The sequence below is a fragment of the Anabrus simplex genome, chromosome 2 (genome assembly GCF_040414725.1).
Source record: "Anabrus simplex isolate iqAnaSimp1 chromosome 2, ASM4041472v1, whole genome shotgun sequence".
NCBI lineage: Eukaryota > Metazoa > Arthropoda > Insecta > Orthoptera > Tettigoniidae > Anabrus > Anabrus simplex.
Window position 1 is genome coordinate 864,270,862 of NC_090266.1, and position 19,921 is coordinate 864,290,782.

At 41.4% G+C, this 19,921-nt stretch overlaps 1 protein-coding gene across 1 annotated transcript in view; it reads left to right on the plus strand.

The window, feature by feature from the left end:
- Window positions 1-5,292: 5,292 nt before the first annotated feature.
- LOC136863149 (sodium channel protein Nach) overlaps window positions 5,293-19,921 on the plus strand; it is a 139,294-nt gene continuing 124,665 nt past the window's right edge. Inside the window, exons 1-2 of the mRNA XM_067139493.2 lie at window positions 5,293-5,351; window positions 19,082-19,383. Coding sequence (XP_066995594.2) covers window positions 19,106-19,383 — 278 coding nt within the window. The 5' untranslated portion in view covers window positions 5,293-5,351; window positions 19,082-19,105. The remainder of the gene's footprint in view (window positions 5,352-19,081; window positions 19,384-19,921) is intronic.

Below are 19,921 nucleotides of genomic sequence, written 5' to 3' on the forward strand. Positions count from 1 at the left end.
GATCGACATAATGGACGAGCTAGGCCAAATTATCACTCAGACCAAGCAAGATAAACCAATAATTATAGCAGGTGACCTTAACTGCAGACTGGACATTCCGAATTACAAAGCAAAGATAGTTCTCGAGAAACTGGAATAAGAAGGCTTCATCCTGCTAAACAACCCCACTATCCCTACATACATCTCACATAATGGAAAGAGCACAATAGATATTGCACTTACGAAAGGGCCTATAACAGGCATCATGACTACAATATGGACAACAAACCAAGCCGTGATTAGGAAACACTTACCAATTGAAATACGTATCCAAGGGGAGTGGGAAAAACTACAGAAAAAGACAATTCACCCCCTTTCAAGGAAAATAGATGTTGAGAAAGTTAAAGACATGCTAGATTCAACTACACATCTAGACACATTAATAGATAAGAACAAAGATATGGTTTGATAGTGAGTGCTATAGGCTGAGGAGGGAGACCCTAGATAAATTGCAACAGTTAAGGAAGAACTTGAATAATCAAAGTCTAATATACATATACAATGAGAAGAGGAAACTCTACAAAAGAACACTGAAATAAATGAAACGCGCCTACTTAGAATCGGAGAGCAAGAAGCTAGCAGAGGAAGCCAAGAAAAATCCGTTCATAGCCCTACACCCAGAGAAACAACAACAGACGCACTACATAGACATGGAAATCTGGGAATCACACTTTAGTAAGATTCTCAACATCGAAGGTCCAGCGCACCCCAGAAAAGATCTGCATACCACTACTCCACATATACAACTAGACTGGGTACCCCTGACCATAGAGGAAACTAGAACCGCTATAGACAGCAGCAAAAACAAGAAAGCCGCAGGTCCGGACGGGATCTATAATGAATATGTAAAAGACACTGCATACCTGCTAGCCCCTATATGGACAAAATTATATAACAAATGTATAGAAACTGCTTCCATTCCCGACCAGTGGAGAAAGTCAATTGTAAAAGTTCTATATAAAGGCAAAGGAGACCCAAGAGATCCCAATAAGTACAGAGGCATAGCACTGGAAAACTGCCCCTTCAAAATATTCACCAAAATTATAACAGGAAAAATAAATGAGGAAATAAATGAGCATCTGCCAGAGAACCAATTTGGTTTTAGGAAGGGACGATCTACTCTAAACGCTATTGAACTCCTGCTAAACCAAATCTGGGATGCCTTAGAAGACAACGGAAAATATTACACCATCTTCATAGATTTTACTAAAGCTTTTGACCTGATAAACAGGAAGCTAGTGATAGACAAGATTAAGGAGATGCTAGGCACGAACAACATATAGACCTATCTCATCACATCAATACTGCAATGGAACGAAGTACGAGTTTCGGATAACCTCACTCTATCAGATCCAATAGCTCAATCAAACGGGGTCCTACAGGGTGACCCGCTGAGTCCTTTGCTGTTTATAGTTGCAACCGCAGATATCCTAAGAATTACCCAAAAGGAGGGAGTATTTTCTTGCGCGTATGCCGATGATATAGTAATTGGCTCAAGAGACATAACAAAATTACAGGAAACTGTAAATGACGTCCAAAACTGGTGCTCCGAAAACAAGCTGTTCATAAACATCTCAAAAACAGACACCATGGTGTTCAGGAAAGGAGGGAGAGTACCTGCCTCAGCATAGTATTAGACTTCAAATATTTAGGCATCACCCTGCAATCGAGCGCATATTGTTTCACAAAACTTGTCACAGAAAAGGCAACTCAAGCAATGATGGCAATGCATGAAATAAAAGACATTAGATCACTTAGTCTGGAGACAGCAATGTTGCTACTCAGAGTAAAAATTCTTCCAATCATGACTTATGGCATTGAAATTATCTGGACACATTTAACAACGAGGAACTTATCAACCTTGGAAAAGGTGAAAGCGAACTATATAAAGAAGGTGATAGGTGTATCAAAAACGACACGATCTAGACTTGTATATCTGCTCGCAAGGGAATCATTTCTCATAGAAGATCTCAGGACAAGTATGCCACTACCGAACACAGGTGCGTCAAAGAAACTGCTAGCAAATCTGACGGAGAAGAGAGAAGAAGTCCAACCAGACTTCTATGGCACAGGGGCAATGATAGATCGCTCGTGGACAAAAGCTAATTTTGAATTAAGACATGTCATTACAAGATTAGCAGTTCACGGTTTTCATCACCTACTCTGCAAATCAAAACACTTCCATGACCCAAGTATAGAATGTGAGTGCAAACTATGTGGAAAAACATTTGATCAATACCACATTGAATTCTGTACAAGAAGGACAATGTCTATAAGTGATTATGCAAATATGTAACCCATCAATGTAACCTATATTCTCTGTTATGGCTATTTGGCTGCATTAAATATATTTAATACATGATTTAAATTTGAAAACTGAAATTTTCAAAATTGGTTACTTTTGCAGCAGTTGAATTTTCATCAATTACTTGTTTTAAAATGCACTTAGGTTCAGATTTACATCAACATGAATTTCCTGTTTCGTTTAAGGTTTACTAATAATGACTGGGGTTTATGTCACACCGACTCTAAGCATCTGTCACCGTCAGTCACGATGTGAACACTAAAACATGTGACAGGAAGCGCATGTGCTATTGGCTACCACTAGCTGACGCATGGCTTAGCTCTCTCGCACTGCAAGATTCCTATTCAGAGATATTCCAAAAATGTTTCATTTGTAAAAATGTGGATAATAATTATTCATATATTGTGGGATAATAAATATATAACCGGGCGAGGTGGCCGTGCGGTTAGGGGCGCGCGGCTGTGAGCTTGCATCCGGGAGATATTGGGTTCGAATCCCACTGTCGGCAGCCCTGAAGATGGTTTTCCGTGGTCTCCCATTTTCACACCAGGCAAATGCTGGGGCTGTGCCTTAATTAAGGCCACGGTCGCTTCCTTCCATCTTCTAGGCCTTTCCTATCCCATCGTCGCCATAAGACCTATCTGTGTCGGTGCGACGTAAAGCCAACTGTAAAATATAATCGTAATATCCAAATATGTCAATAACTCATATTTTTAACAATTTGTGGGTTAGCTCCCTCTCGCATTGTAGCACACAGTTCTTACCGTTAACTTTAAAATATGTTCAAATATTTTGACACTATGGTCAACAGCTCCATTAGTAGTGATGGTTTACGACTGGAATCGCGAAGAGTCGATTCCATATGTCTGGGGAATCGGGTGCCCGATGCCGGAATCGATTCCGAGGAACTAGTAGCATAATCTGTGACGCAGATAAGTTAACGCGTGCAGCACGATTGTGTTCTGTAATGTGAGTTCGTTTTGGTTTATAACCAGGTCAGTCTACAAGCCATGCCTGCTCTCATTATACTGTCCTGGACTGTAATTTGATCAGAAAATACGATTCTCTGTTTGAAACTAATCAAATTGTATGGATTGTAAACAAATCAAAACTTGTACAGGGATTATGACATAATATAACACTACTATTTCATCAAAATACAATTGTACTAACCAGACAACCTTAACTAATGTTAAGCGTCGGTAGATGCAGAGTGGGTTGTTGTCCCATATGCTCTGTACTCTGACCGGCCAACCAAGCAGAGGAAAGTTGGCTACGGCTCTACAGTGGCTCTACGCCTCTACATTCGGGAGACGGGTCTGGGGCACAGTGCCGGACTTCACGCCTGATCCCACCCGTCGACTGTCCTGAGAATGCTTTTCCGTGGTTTTCCATTCTCCTGCACTAAGGCGAATGCCGGGACAGTTCGTAGTATAGGCCACGGCCGCCCACCGCCTCACCTTCTCCGCACATCTCCTTCACCGTAACAAATCTCCCGGCCTGAGAGACGGCGTCACCGTCTAAGAGGCCCGCCTCCCCCTTCAGGGGAGGAATGAAAACGTTTAGTAGTAGTAGTAGTAATGTTAAGCAGTGATGAAAACAAAAATAGTAATTCTGACAGTTTATCATAATAATATTTAGCAGTAGTATGAAACGTTTTTCTTCTTCTTTTTCTACCAATTTTCCCACACCTGTGGGGTCGCGGGTGCGAACTGTATCTCACATGTTGATTTGGATCTGTTTTACAACCGGATGCCCTTCCTGGCGCCAACTATTGTGTGTTCGTCTGGTGGTTGCTAGTGTAGTGTGTTGTCTGAAAATGAAGAGGAAAATGTTGGGACAAACACGAACACCCAGTCTCCGGGCCAAACAAACGAAGAATAGGCGATTAAAATCCCCCACGCGGCCGGGGATTTAACCCAGCACCCTCTGAACCGAAGGCCTCAACTCTCACCATTCAGCCAATGAGTCGAGCAGCAGCACGAAATGCTCTTTGCAAATTAAATGTAACGGAAGACAGGTATGCTAGGAAACAAGTTGTGTACTTGTTAAAAATGTGACTTAATTCCACAGACTTTATACGTTTATACTAGCGATGAAAAAATACAGTATAAGCATAAATAACCACGTCGATAGCTACACTCAGTGTCGAAATGTGTAATGTGATTTCCAGACTACGAGGATAAATTGAGATTTCATTATTATGTGGCATAATTCATTTATGAAAACCAATAAGACATTTCACTGTATACAGGAGAAATAGTGAATATTGCACGTTCGAAAGTGCCCCACTTATATACGGAAGACTCACTCCAGTGAGTGCGCCCAGCACACTTTGGTGACGTCATCGGGGACCGATTCTTCGCATGCGACACTGAGTACGATTTCGGAGTCGTAGGAATCGATTCTCGCGATTCCAGGCGTCAATCGCGCACATCACTATTTATTACACAAGTTAGCATAGTATGACACCCTGTGTTACTTGAGAATCTGTACTGCTGAAGATATCCTACTTTTAGTACTGGAATTTGGGAAATATATAATGGAATTTGAAGTAAGATAATATGACAACTTTGACAGAGAATGAATGTACAATTCATGCTCATAACGCCAACTGAATGTTCCTGTGCCTCAGTCTCATTTTCATAAATTATGACAAACGTTTTTAATTAATTATTAGTCAGTATAGATATCAGTGAGTCATATAATACAGGCTACTTGTATTTTTCCTTGTCATAGACATAGAATGTCGTGCCTAACATTGTACCTACTATATTTAATATTTCACGATAATATCGCTAGCCGCGTCGTTCGTGTCGTAACAGATAGCAGTCCACTCCTGTATTACTATAATATTCATGACGTGTTACGCTCGCTCGTCATGGCGCTGACGCATGTTCATTATTATTTTGGGTAAACACCAATAGCTTGTCAGTAACTTGTAGTGTGGTCGAGAGGAAGGCAACCCTGTCAGTTCTCCGCATGTGGTTAATACTCAGAGAGAACGGTAAGTATCTCATACTATATCATGTTTTTCGGGATACTAAGACAAAGATTGTTGTTATATTTATTTAATTCACGATTAGTATCCTAGGGACTAGCAAACTTAATCATTCATGTTCCTAGCGACAATTCTTATAGCGACCACAAGAAATTCTAGTCAAGTCGGATCTAATTAGTTCTCAATTCTTGGTGAAATGACGGATCTGTTCCAGATAATGAGTGATCTGATAACATAGTTTTTCTCGTACTGTTGACAGTCGTTGGTGTCCTGATAGAGTAGTTTCATTTCGTGCTCTAATTTGAAGAACCCCTCCACAACACTATTATAACGGGTGATTTGAATGTAAATATTTTATTTTATTTATTTATTTATTTATTTATTTATTTATTTATTCTTTTCTTTCTTAATCTGCTTACCCTCCAGGGTTGGCTTTTCCCTTGGACTCAGCGGGGGATCCCACTTCTACCGCCTCAAGGGCAGTGTCCTGGAGCTTCTGACTCTGGGTCGGGGGATACAACTGTGGAGGATGACCAGTACCTCACTATGCCGAACAGGGGCCTTGCGGGGGATGGGAAGATTGGAGGGAATAGACAAGGAAAAGGGAAGGAAGCGGCCGTGGCCTTAAGTTAGGTACCATCCCGGCATTTGACTGGAGGAGAAATGGGAAACCACGGAAAACCACTTCCGGGATGGCTGAGGTGGGAATCGAACCCACCTCTACTCAGTTGACCTCCGAAGGCTGAGTGGACCCCGTACCATCCCTCATACCACTTTTCAAATTTCGTGCCAGAGCCGGGAATCGAACCCGGGCCTCCAGGGGTGGCAGCTAATCACACGAACCACTACACCACAGAGGCGGACTATTTATTTATTTATTTATTTATTTATTTATTTATTTATTTATTTACTTATTTATTTATTTATTTATTTATTTATTTATTTATTTATTTATTTATTTATTTATTTATTTATTTATTTATTTATTTATTTATTTATTATTTATTTATTTATTTATTTATTTATTACGGCTCGTGGCTCGAGTTATAGTAGTCATGTCCGCTTTCGTGAACCATGAACAAAGGCTGCATGGTTAGACTTGGATTTTAATCATTCAGTGACAAGAGGTGTAGAACTGAACGAGTCCACATATCAAGATGGATGAGTGATTATGGAGATACGTAGTTAATTCACAGCTCACAGACTGAACGCTGAAACCCGTAATACTCCATAACAGTCCATGGTGTAGATGTACTTATTTTTTAAGTGTCTTGTTTTATAGAGTGGGTCTCGGGATATGAAGTTTGCTGTTCACTTATGTATTTATAAACTAGTGGTCTTATAACTAAGAGATTTTAATAATAATAATAATGTCATTGGCTCTACGTCCTACTAACTACATTTTTTTGCGGTTTCCGGAGACGTCGAGGTGCAGAGTTTAGTACCGCATGAGTTCTCATACATGCCAGTAAATCCACCGTCACGAGGCTGTCGTATTTGAGCATCTTCAAATACCACCGGACTGAGCCAGGATCGAATGTGCCAAGTTTAGGTCAGAAGGCCAGCGCCTCAACCATCTGAGCCACTCAGCCCGGCACTAATTGATTTTAACTTGATATATAGAAAAGTGTAGGTTAAATATAAATATTCCGTATCAATTTGCTACCGAATTGTTAAAACCTGCCCATTCCACTTCCACTTCCTCTTTTTTTTTTTTTTTTTTTTTTTTTTTTTGCTATTTGCTTTACGTCGCACCGACACTGATATATCTTATGGAGACGATGGGATGGGAAAGGCCTAGGAGTGGGAAGGGAGCGGCCGTGGTCTTAATTAAGGTACAGTCCCAGCATTTTCCTGGTGTGAAAATGGGAAACCACCGAAAACCATCTTCAGGGCTGCCGACAGTGGGGTTCAAACCCACTATCTCCCGAATACTGGATACTGGCCGCACATAAGCGACTGCAGCTATCGATTTCGGTCATTCCACTTCTGACCATTAATTCTTTGTGTATACATTTTCTGCATTGGATCTTAAAGTGTAATATGTTTGACAAGATTCTACAGTAATTTCAGAAGATAGGGAATTCCGACTGCGGCTTGTGCAGACAACAAAAATGACTTGCTGTAGCCAGCTGATCAGTGAATGCGTTTACATAATACACAGCCAAATAAAGGTAGTATATTTTACCTGGTAGAAGATAACCTATATTTAAAACCATTTTTTTTACAATTTGTTTTATGTCGCACCGACACAGATAAATCTTATGGCGACGATGGGAGAGGAATGGCTTAGGAGTGGGAAGGACGCGGCCGTGGCCTTAATTAAGATACAGCGCCTGGTGTGAATATGGGAAACCACGGAAAACCATCTTCAGGGCTGCCGACAGTGGGGTTCGAACCCACTATCTCCCTGATGCAAGCTCACAGCTGCGCGCCCCTAACCGCACGGCCAGCTCGTCCGGTTATTTAAAAACTTGGAGTTGTCATGAGTGAGAGTACCTACTGTAGGTAGGTCGACTAATGTCGGCTGACAGGCCTAGTGCGTGGTCCTGAGAGTAGGAATACCAGTGATTATGGAATAGGAGTAGGCATCTCGGAAGGAATATTTAGCTTATCTTTCAAAGTGTCATTTTGCTAGTGGCTTTACGTCTCACCGACACAGATAGGTCGTATGGCGACGATGGGATAGGAAAAGACCTAGGATTGGATGGAAGCGGCCGTGCCTTAATTAAGGTACAGCCCCAGCATTTGCCTGGTGTGAAAATGGGAAACAATGGAAAACCATCTTCAGGGCTGCCGATAGTGGGATTCGAACCCACTATCTCACGTTTGCAAGCCCACAGCCACGCGCCCCTAACCGCACGGCCATCTCGGCCGGTTTTCAAAGTGTCAATGTGAAAGTAGGTACGTTATATGAAAATTTCACGAACTTTATTAATTCTTTACATTAATCTAAATTAAATCTTTTCATGACAATCCCTTCGGTTCAAAGAGCGCAATAATGTTCGTGAACTGAGGATTCTTAAGTTACACCCGTTTAACTATCAATAATGCATGCTTCGTTACCAGAGTTAATTCATAAAATGGGTCAAACATTATCTTAGTCCAGAGTGCATGCAGGTGGGAGCATTTCGATAGAATAACTCATGAATTATTGTGTTGTCCAATCCAGTCCTCAGCAGTAGGTGGACCGAGCTCGATAGCTGCAGACGCTTAAGTGCGGCCAGTATCCAGTATTCGGGAGATAGTAGGTTCGAACCCCAGTGTCGGCAGCCCTGAAAATGGTTTTCCGTGGTTTCCCATTTTCACACCAGGCAATTGCTATGGCTGTACCTTAATTAAGGCCACGGCCGCTTCCTTCCCATTCCTAGCCCTTCCCTGTCCCATCGTCGTCATAAGTCCTATCTGTGTCAGTGCGACGTAAAGCAACTAGCAAAAAAATATAAAAATAAAATAATAAATAAATAAATTGCAGCAGTAGGTGTATGTCTGTCCCAGCCACCATATGTCATTAACCTGAGGGACTGTAGGATTGAGAGTTGTCCCGACAGAGAAAATCGTCCTAATTATGTCCACAGTTTACAAATCTTGGCCAAGAATGATACTGGATATCGAATACTGCAGGCAGTGTAGCCTATACTGTTATCAAACACTAAACCCTGCCTCTCACAAAATATACATGTGAGTTGTATATTGTGAGGTTTGGTAGTGTGTATTGTTAGTATTTCTCATACCAAGTAAAAGTCTTATAGGCCTACATAAGAGACAGTCATGGAGGGCGCAGCCCATCCCAACTGTCCTTCAATTCTCCGAAGGTAAAGTAACATTTTATGCCGTCGGTGTGCATTTAAGACAAATAATTAAATTCTGGTATGATCGAAGTGTGTGTAGGCAGAAGGGAATTTGTTCAGAGTTAATTCTTGTTTACGGGATACGCTTGTATTGAACTCCTGACGAAGTGGTCGCCCACTTAGGAATATCTACCGAGATACGGGACTGTCATAATACCTTCACTTTTTCTAACTGGCATTTACTGAATAACTTCCATTTTCAACTGGTCCTGGACAGTGATTCAGCTGTTAGGCCCCTTTAAACATCAAACATCATCATCATCAACACCATCATCATTCAATTGGTCCTGAGTGTTCTCTCTCATAGTGAGCAAAACTTTCCGAATCCGCTTAGTATTAAAAGTCCATCAAACATTAGTATCGGGGTGTGAGTGAGCGCTAAACCGCATTAAAGGACTGAACATTTATACTGTTTGTCGTCAAGAACTAACACCTCCTGTATGCATTTGCTAACATCACATGATTCGAAGTTCTCTTCTAAGCTTGGCTTGAATTTTACCATGAAATAAGACAATCTGCATTAGTGAATATCATAGACTAAAAGTACGTGTAAATGTGCAACATGTACTTTGTTTTTGCTGGTGCTTTAACGTCGCACCAACACCTGGAAGGTTTTCTGGTCACGTAAGGTCGGGAAAGACGTAAGATTGGGAAGATAGCGACCATGGCCTTAATTAAGATACAGCCCCAGCATTTGCCTGGTATAAAAATGGCAAAAATCGGGAAACAGTCCTCAGGACTAGCAACAATCGGATTCAAAACCACCATCTCCCGAATACAGTTACCACGTGGCCAATTTGCACAGTGTGCAAAATGTTTTTGCGAGATACAATATTATAAAAAATAATCTCTACTTAACATCCTTAACGTTTTCTTCGACCTACGGTTATATTTCTCGGTCTAGAAAGCCAAGAATAACGGCCGAGAGGATTCGTCGTGCTGACCACACGACACCTCGTAATCTTCAGCCCTTCGGGCTGAGCGACGTTCGCTTGGTATGCCATAGCCCTTCAGGACTGTTGCGCCATTGGGTTTATGGTTATATTACTGAGTTTACTTTGTACAACTTTTATACACTCGTGATGGTAATGATGGTGACTACTGTTTTATTGACAAATTGAACTAGTCAGTTAAATGGATATCCTTTCATTTTCCTATTGTAGGAAACTGAATTTGTTTACGTTTGGGGCACTGTTGAGCCTGAAGTGCTTATTTCAGCACCCTTGTAACGTTCTTCACAAACGATTTGATTTTCAGGGTCTTGTTTTTAATGAAAACATAATAGTCGACAGGAACTTCTTAAAATGGCAAGTATCTTAAAAAAGTAATACTAATTTGTTTTACAGAATAGCGCTCGGCATCAATACAGTAGAATACTAGATAAGCATAATCATTTAAATACGTGTGTATGTGAATATAAGATTGGCGACCGGTACTTAGGACACAGCATTTTGACATTTAATCTATTTTTCTGCTATTTTGCTTTACGCCGCACTGAAAGGTCTTATGGCGATGATGGGATAGGAAAGGCCTAGGAATGGGAAGGAAGTGGCCGTGGCCTTAATTAAGGTACAGCCCCAGCATTTGCCTGGTGTTAAAATGGGAAAACACGGAAAACCATCTTCAGGCCTGCCGACATTGGGATTGGAACCCACTATCTCCCGAATGCAAGCTCACAGCTGCGAGCTCCTAACCGCACGGCCAACTCGCCCGGTGACATTTAATCTAATATTTGACCAAACTGCAAGCAAATTATCCTCAAGACCTGGTGTATTGTCGTCATATATGAAAATTATGTCTCACGTAAATAAGGAGTTGAGAATTATAAAGAGTAGTCTACATCTATTTTCAGGAGGTTATTAAACATCATCCTCTGGACTGGTGTAAGCTATTTCAGGATTTGAGGATCTGAATCGTCCTTGGCAGTGTCAATGTTGGCCTCCCGCATAGGAAATTCATTTGTTCAATTCCGTGAGAATATTTTATACAGGGAGCTTAGTACATTGTGGTAAACAGTCCTATGTACTCCATATGTTTTTACTGTGAAATCACTGCAGAGGTCAATGTTTTCGCTGGCTGTGCAATCAGATTTAATTCCCTATCCTTTAATACGAAACGCTGGAAATAGCAATTCAGGATTTTTGAACAAGTGAGGTAGAAAGTAGCCTATATGCACATTGCCAGATGTAGTGGTGAGAGAGAAAAGGAATTTTCGTCGGTCTTTTCTTTCTAGTGGTTTAACGTCGCAACATAGCGTATAGAAGTGAATGTATGATCAGCCATCACTTTTCCAAGCACCCGTACATTTGCCACTGTCTCCGGCAAGCACCACGGCGTCTGACGGAAACTGTGGCGTGCCGGTCGCTACCTCATTTCAAGGTCAGTCTAGGGATGTCCAGACACGAATGTCATTTATGGAGCCGCCATTTTGAGTCTTTAAGCAAGCGTAACCAAAGGCAAGAGTATTCGAATTTAGAGGATTTATTCACCAAACACTGAAATAAAAACAAACATCTATTTTTCATGTAGAATGTACAGTAATACTTTGTATAATTGGGTATCTATTGTTCATGTGTATATATATAGTTCATGTATATACATAACCGTATAACACTTAAATGACATGAATACATTCACAGGTATTTTAACAGGAAGGAAATTAACATAACCTGAATTGCGTTTTCTGAGTAACAAGAATCAACAGAAGTGCTCATGTATTCTCTTTTACTTCCATACAACTTGGTCTTACTGTGTATCTTGTTAATACCATCTATCGGAACACGTAATCTCATTGACATAAACAGCTCGGTACCTCTGTTATATTATGATTACATGATATATTGAACTTAAATTACTTAGACAGTTGTGGTAAAGTACCTTCAACATTTCCTTCATCAAAAAAGTAGCTAGCGGTATTGCGTTTCTAAAAGGTTGTTTCAGTACGTTGACAAATACTGAATGCCTCTTTAGTTGAGTGCATTAAATTAAGTCTGCTAGCTGTTGTTATCAATTCGTGTGGTAATTTCTTTAGGCTCTGGGGCAAAATTACTCTTCACATATACATCAAAAGTGATCTCCGTAGCTACTGTTTATGGATAACCAATGCAGCTAAATAGCGCAAAGTGGTGGTGTTTATTACTTAACAGGAAGTACAACTGGGCAACCATCCGCTATTGACACTAATCACAGGAGAAAAGAGGAAGGGATGTGACACTTCGAAAATTGAAGTTATCAGTGACTAAAAAGGGCCCCAGGCTCTCTTAACTTCGAAGCGCGGGTTGGCAACGACGGGAACCGTAACTGAGTCCTGGCATTTCTTCCACTTACTTGTGTCAGGCTCCTTACTGTAATTTTTCCTAAACGACCTCCCTTGCGTAGTTAACTCGAAAAATAAAACACCAATAATATTATTATACAGTTCTTATTACTTTTATTGCTTCATTTAAAAATATCTTAGTTTCGAACGCTCCCTAGAACATTTTGAAAAATTGGATGGGCTGGGGACATTTTGGGAATGGAATTCCACTTGAATGTTTCCGTCCATCTTCCCTATTCTGTTGGAAGTACCATTCATCAAAATGGTGTCAGAAGAAAATATGTATTGGAACCCGTAAGTAAATAAAAAATCGTTCATCCTAGACTTATGATTCTTCAGGAATAATTTCAATGTAAAAAACTTACTAACTTCGAACAGGACGGAATTATATGTAGGTTGCCATTTATCATACCTACAATTTCATAACGTACCCACTGTGGTCACCATTACTGGAAAGCGAAACGCTCTAATCCCACCAGTTGTCTTATTCTGACAATTTGGTGTAGCACAGTATCCCATTTTCCTTAAAAGTGCAAATATATTTCACATTATCACATCGGGCTCGCCCACATTATATCGATGCTTAAGACTCAATATGGCGGTCACAGCAAAGGATTCTGGTTTCGTGTCCAGACCTCCCTAGACTGAACTTGTCTGATTTAGTTGCTAATGCTGTACCTCGTATTGTGCACCGAAGTTCAGTTTACTTTTAACGTTTGTGAATCTGTGAAAGTTCATGTAACATTCCCTTTACTTGAAAATAATGCTTCAGACCTCCACACAGAATAAAACAAATGCAATCCAAAGGTTATTACTAGAGATGGAAATTATAGGCACGAATAGGTTAGAATGCAAATGTATTTGAACAAGGCGCAAGTGTGTGTTACCCGCATGACGGTTCTGCGGTGAGATTTGCATAAATATTATCGATCTGAATTATCAGAACCCCTAAAATTTATGCAACTCCCCGACATATCTGTAGAGCGGCTAGATTTCACTTGCGCCTTGTTCAAATACGTTTGCATTCTACCCTATTCGTGCCTATAATTCCCATCTCTAGTTATTACATATTTTTTAATGCATTTTGAACGGCTGAATCTATTACGAACGCCAGCTCGCCACTCAAAACTCTCCAGATTTTCCAATACCGGTAGTAATGGTGATGAGTAAATGTTACCTCTACGACCCTCTCCAAACAGGCTGGATTTCGCGAGATACCACTCACTTGTACTTGTACAATACTACTGTCTTTGGCAGCGTTATGATTTCGTTGTTACGCAGCACGACATTTTAATGAGTTTCCATATTCTTTGAGTACATTGTTATTGCTGTGATGGAGACATGCCTTGTTGCTTATAAACGAGCTGTGTGTCGGGTTATAAGGGCAATAATGATCAGTGTTGGGAAGAGTACAAGGAACTGGGCTAAATAACAGCTACCTGAGGCATACTTTACTCAATTACAAATTACTTTTTCAACAAATAATCAGAAAAAATGCAATTACAGTTACTTTACAGAACTCTAGTCTTAAAGAAATGACTGCCCTTTTTTCCCTCATGAAGCTGTAACACTACCAAAGTTTGCAAAGAAAATATAGTATTATTAATTTTTGTGGTATTTTATTATTTTTTTTCATACCGTGGCTATCATCACTAGGTGAGACTAAACGCTAGGCTATAGCTTGCTACGTTCGAAATAATATTTTCCCTCATCATCATTTATTTTTTCCTTCCCTGCTTTTGAGTGTAGAGTGTAACGATTACAGTTTCATTTCAAGAAGTAAATTACGCATGACGTAACAGTCTTCTTCGTAATCTCTTTACCCTCCAAGGTCGATTTTTCCCTCGGACTTAGCGAGGGATCCCACCTCTACCGCCTCAAGGGCAGTGTCTTGGAGCTTCAGACTCTGGGCCGGGGATAAAACTGGGAGGGATGACCAGTACCTCGCCCAGGCAGCCTCACCTGCTATGCTCAACAGGGGCCTTGTGGGGGATGGGAAGATTGGGAGGGATGGACAAGGAAGAGGGAAGGAAGCGGCCATGGCCTTAAGTTAGGTATCATCCCGGCATTTGCCTGGAGCAGAATTGGGAAACCACGGAAAACCACTTCCAGGATGGCTGAGGTGGGAATCTAACCCACCTCTATTCAGTTGACCTCCCGAGTCTGAGTGGACCCCGTTCCAACCCTCGTACCACATTACAAGTGATCAGCATTAACAGCTTCATTTCAAGTAATACTAATCCCGTATTGACTATAATCAATCAATGAATATTCAAGATAAACTTAAATATTATAATTAAGCGGTCCGCCTATTCAATACAATATACACTGACTGACAGAGCAAATGCAACACCAAGAAGGAGTGGTCAGAACTTTATGCCAATTGCAGGGTAGACTGACGTCACTGAGGTATGCTCATGATGTGAAATGCGCCGCTGTGCTGCGCACGTAGCGAACGATAAATGGGACACGGCGTTGGCGAATGGCCCACTTCGTACCGTGATTTCTCAGCCGACAGTCATTGTAGAACGTGTTGTCGTGTGCCACAGGATACGTGTATAGCTAAGAATGCCAGGCCGCCGTCAACGGAGGCATTTCCAGCAGACAGACGACTTTACGAGGGGTATGGTGATCGGGCTGAGAAGGGCAGGTTGGTCGCTTCGTCAAATCGCAGCCGATACCCATAGGGATGTGTCCACGGTGAAGCGCCTGTGGCGAAGATGGTTGGCGCAGGGACATGTGGCACGTGCGAGGGGTCCAGGCGCAGCCCGAGTGACGTCAGCACGCGAGGATCGGCGCATCCGCCGCCAAGCGGTGGCAGCCCCGCACGCCACGTCAACCGCCATTCTTCAGCATGTGCAAGACACCCTGGCTGTTCCAATATCGACCAGAACAATTTCCCGTCGATTGGTTGAAGGAGGCCTGCACTCCCGGCGTCCGCTCAGAAGACTACCATTGACTCCACAGCATAGACGTGCACGCCTGGCATGGTGCCGGGCTAGAGCGACTTGGATGAGGGAATGGCGGAACGTCGTGTTCTCCGATGAGTCACGCTTCTGTTCTGTCAGTGATAGTCACCGCAGACGAGTGTGGCGTCGGCGTGGAGAAAGGTCAAATCCGGCAGTAACTGTGGAGCGCCCTACCGCTAGACAACGCGGCATCATGGTTTGGGGCGCTATTGCGTATGATTCCACGTCACCTCTAGTGCGTATTCAAGGCACGTTAAATGCCCACCGCTACGTGCAGCATGTGCTGCGGCCGGTGGCACTCCCGTACCTTCAGGGGCTGCCCAATGCTCTGTTTCAGCAGGATAATGCCCGCCCACACACTGCTCGCATCTCCCAACAGGCTCTACGAGGTGTACAGATGCTTCCGTGGCCAGCGAACTCTCCGGATCTCTCACCAATCGAACACGTGTGGGATCTCATTGGACGCCGTTTGCAAACTCTGCCCCAGCCTCGTACGGACGACCAACTGTGGCAAATGGTTGACAGAGAATGAAGAACCATCCCTCAGGACACCATCCGCACTCTTATTGACTCTGTACCTCGACGTGTTTCTGCGTGCATCGCCGCTCGCGGTGGTCCTACATCCTACTGAGTCGATGCCGTGCGCATTGTGTAACCTTCATATCGGTTTGAAATAAACATCAATTATTCGCCGTGCCGTCTCTGTTTTTCCCCAACTTTCATCCCTTTCGAACCACTCCTTCTTGGTGTTGCATTTGCTCTGTCAGTCAGTGTATAATTTATTAATATCTAGGACGTTTACCTGTCTTATGACTTACAATTTTAACAAAATTTGAATATCTTATTTAAATTGTCAAAAATTTTAATGTGTCTTTCCAATTTTAATATTTATTCTGATATATTAATATTAATTTATTATTAGATGATGATGTCCCTTAGGGGACGAAACATGTCCTAGATATTAATAAATTATATATTTTATTGAATAGGCGGACCACTTAATTATAATATTTAAGTTTATCTTGAATATTCATTGATTGACTCGTACCACATTTCAAAAATTCCGTGGCTGAGCCTGGAATCGAACCCGAGCATCCGGGGGTGGCAAGCTAATCACACTAACCACTGCTCCACAGAGGTGGACATGTGGTAACAATACTTTTTAAAGTACGATTACAAGTAAAGATTCCTATGAATGCAATCGTTGCAAGTTATCTGATTACATTTACACAATTACTTCCCAACTGTGATAATGAGGTAAGATGTTTACTTATAGGGCCTATCATAAAAAAGCTATTATCCGGAAGGACAGAAATCTCACTGCGAAATTCTGTGTATGCTGTTCATTTTCATAACATGCACATTATTAAGGCTGATAAATTTGTGATTAGAGTACTGAGAATTAATCCTCAGTAATATTGTGTGTATACAATCATGTCCTGTACGCACTGGTAGTAGAAGCGGGACTGAAGCAGAAGTTCGTGCAGTGAAGTGAATATCTCGGACATTTTCCACAACTCTTTCGCTGGGTTTGGTCTTAAAAGGTAATTTAGACTTAAGGGAATCTTTTAAGCCCAATAAAACCTTAGGTCATCGTTTTGATGAAATGATCTCCCATTGTGTATAAACTGCGTGCTCAGGACTTGGAGTATTCTATTTCAGGATTTGAAGATTTTCATCCTTCTTGGCAGTGTCAATGTGGGCCTCCCGCGTAGGAAATTCATTTGTTGAACTCCGTGAGTGAGTTTAGCACATTGTGGTAAACAGTCCTATGTACTTAAAAGGTGATAAGTCTCTCTGATAACCAGTTTATCTGTTGTGACTGCAAGAATGCACGTATTTGTCATTAACTGAGGTAGAATTAAATAGGAAGCAGCTGAGCTTTATATGTTTGCGACAATACTGATATTCGCCTGACACCGAAGGAGAAACCACGAAAATTGTATTTTATAGCACGTCTAAGGGTGAGATTTTACCCATTTCTCTTCTCATTTGCGTTTAACCAGTCTTAAATTTGTACCAGAACCGTAAATTTCGCCCGCATCAACCAAGCCGGCATCTGCCATGTGTAGGCAACTGCGTGTTATTGTGGTGAAGGATAGTATTAAGTGTGTTGTGTGAGTTGCAGGGATGTTGAGTACAGCACAAACACCCAGCCCCCGAGCCAATGGAATTAACCAATGAAGGTTAAAATCCCCGATCCAGCCATTAATCGAACCCGGGACCCTCTGAACCGAAGGACAGTGCGCTGACCATTCAGCCGACGAGTCGGACTATAGTTCGTAGAAACCCGTCCAGAAGGGTGGCAACAAAAATACTGCCTGTTGAGTCTGGATCAAGTAAATAGGTGGGTGAGGAGGGTGCACTGTTCTTTTACAAAAAACGACATAGTTGGAACAGGCAACACATTCCACTCCTTTGCCACCTGATCTGGAAATGGACAAACAGGGACCAGAATTGAATTTCAGCTATCACTCCTGTCGATTTTCTTTTTTCTTTGTGGGGCGGGGTGGGGGTAGTTCCTTCTGCAACTACCCACAGTTTCGCTTAGAATGACCTTACGTAGATACTGTATACAGAGACAGTTTTGCCAACTGAGAAGTTCAGCCCTGCCGTTTTTTCTTTCTTTCTTTCTTTCTTTCTTTCTTTCTTTCTTACTTACTTAATCCGTTTAACCTCGGACACAGCGAGGGATCCTACCTCACCCGGCTCAAGGAAAGTGTCCAGGAGCGTGACTGGGTCAGGGATACAAGGGGGAAGAGGACCAGTACCTCGCCCAGGTGACCTCACATGCTATAATGAACAGGGGCCTCAGTTGACCTCCCGAGGCTGAGTGTACCCGGTTTCAGCCCTCGTACCACTGAAGAAGACAAAATGAGCATAATAGGAACTTGAAACAATTTAGGTACAAAGTACAGTGAAAGCAATTGTGTACCTAAAAGCAATACATGACTTGCTTTTATTTCGTAATTTAAGGACTCAAATTATTTCGGTCATGGCGTTAAAACTTGATGTACCCAGAATTTGCAGTACATGATTCATATTTAGAGGATGATAATATGACTCTTGATGCAACTTTGTTACGGAATCTGCTTTATGTTACACTATTACTCTAAACTACTCTAATTTGTGAAATTAGCTCTGCACCATTTCTCTTCAGTGCAGTGAACACGAGCAGCGTTACTGTATAATATATCAATTGAGTGGCATCAGATACTGTAAATGCTACATAAATATTTACGTTTTCAAAAATGTCAAACAAGATTTTCCACAGGTCAAAAATTACGTTAATGAATTGAAGAGTATTGGTATGTACCAACGGCTATTGTTTCGGAGTTCCTCATGTTCTGGTATCTAGGGAGAAGATTATTACTTTACAAAAGTGAAGATAGTTGAATATCAAATAGTTGTATTTATTTTTTACTAATGTCCTTAAGAACTAAGATATTAATGAACAAAAGATCTGAAAACTCTCATTTCACATTTTAAAATTTGTTTTCCTAAAGTTGTTGTATGTTAGTCAATATTACTTTTGGGTGTACATGCTATTGTTTTTAATCTTTACTCTTATTTTATTAAAATTTGACGTTGATTTGACAGGTAAATATAACCCAAAGGACCGCGATGTTGGGAGCCGGTACCGGATATTACAACACGATTCCCGAGACGGAAGCGATTAGAAAGAGATTTCCCAACAATTCCTGGAGGACCCCAGCCAACGGATATAATGACAAGTTCAATCAAATCAACAGCCATGTTCAAAGGTCGACAGGGTCGTACCGAGATTCCAAGACGTGGAAATATGCTGTGGAGGCGTTTGAATTCTTCTATCTTTTCCTGGAAACATCTTCTATCCATGGGTTAAACCACCTTACTACGAAGAACAGGACTGTTTTTGAGTAGTAAGTACCACATTTCAACGATTCTAATCCTCTTGTACCGTCTAGGATTGTATGTTCCTGCGTCGGTAGATCTTGCTTCTGACTCTGTACTATGTGTAGATACAGAATTTTAACCATAAGATATTAACTTAAGCTTGCTATGAATATCTGTATGCGGGTCCATTTACCAATAGTGATATTATCCTGTATCATAATATTAACATATTAGTAACCTACATTGGTGGCAGACCACTCGTACAATACCTTACTTTATTATACAAAACAGAACACATGTAATGGTTACAAATCACAGTACAAAACATAACTACTTAATAGAAACTAAGAAAGAGGACTCTCCAGTATGTGAGTGGAAATCAGTGGCAGGAATTGCGCTCCCGATTTCCACCGGTTCGATAGTTTTGGCGAAGTACAGAACTGACATGATTGGTGGTAACATTCATAGTACTGGTAGGAAAAGTAAACAAAATGCATGTGTAGGATAGGAAGTAGGAAGTGGTTATTTCCTTTTTCATAATTACAGTTGCACTTAGGAACCAGT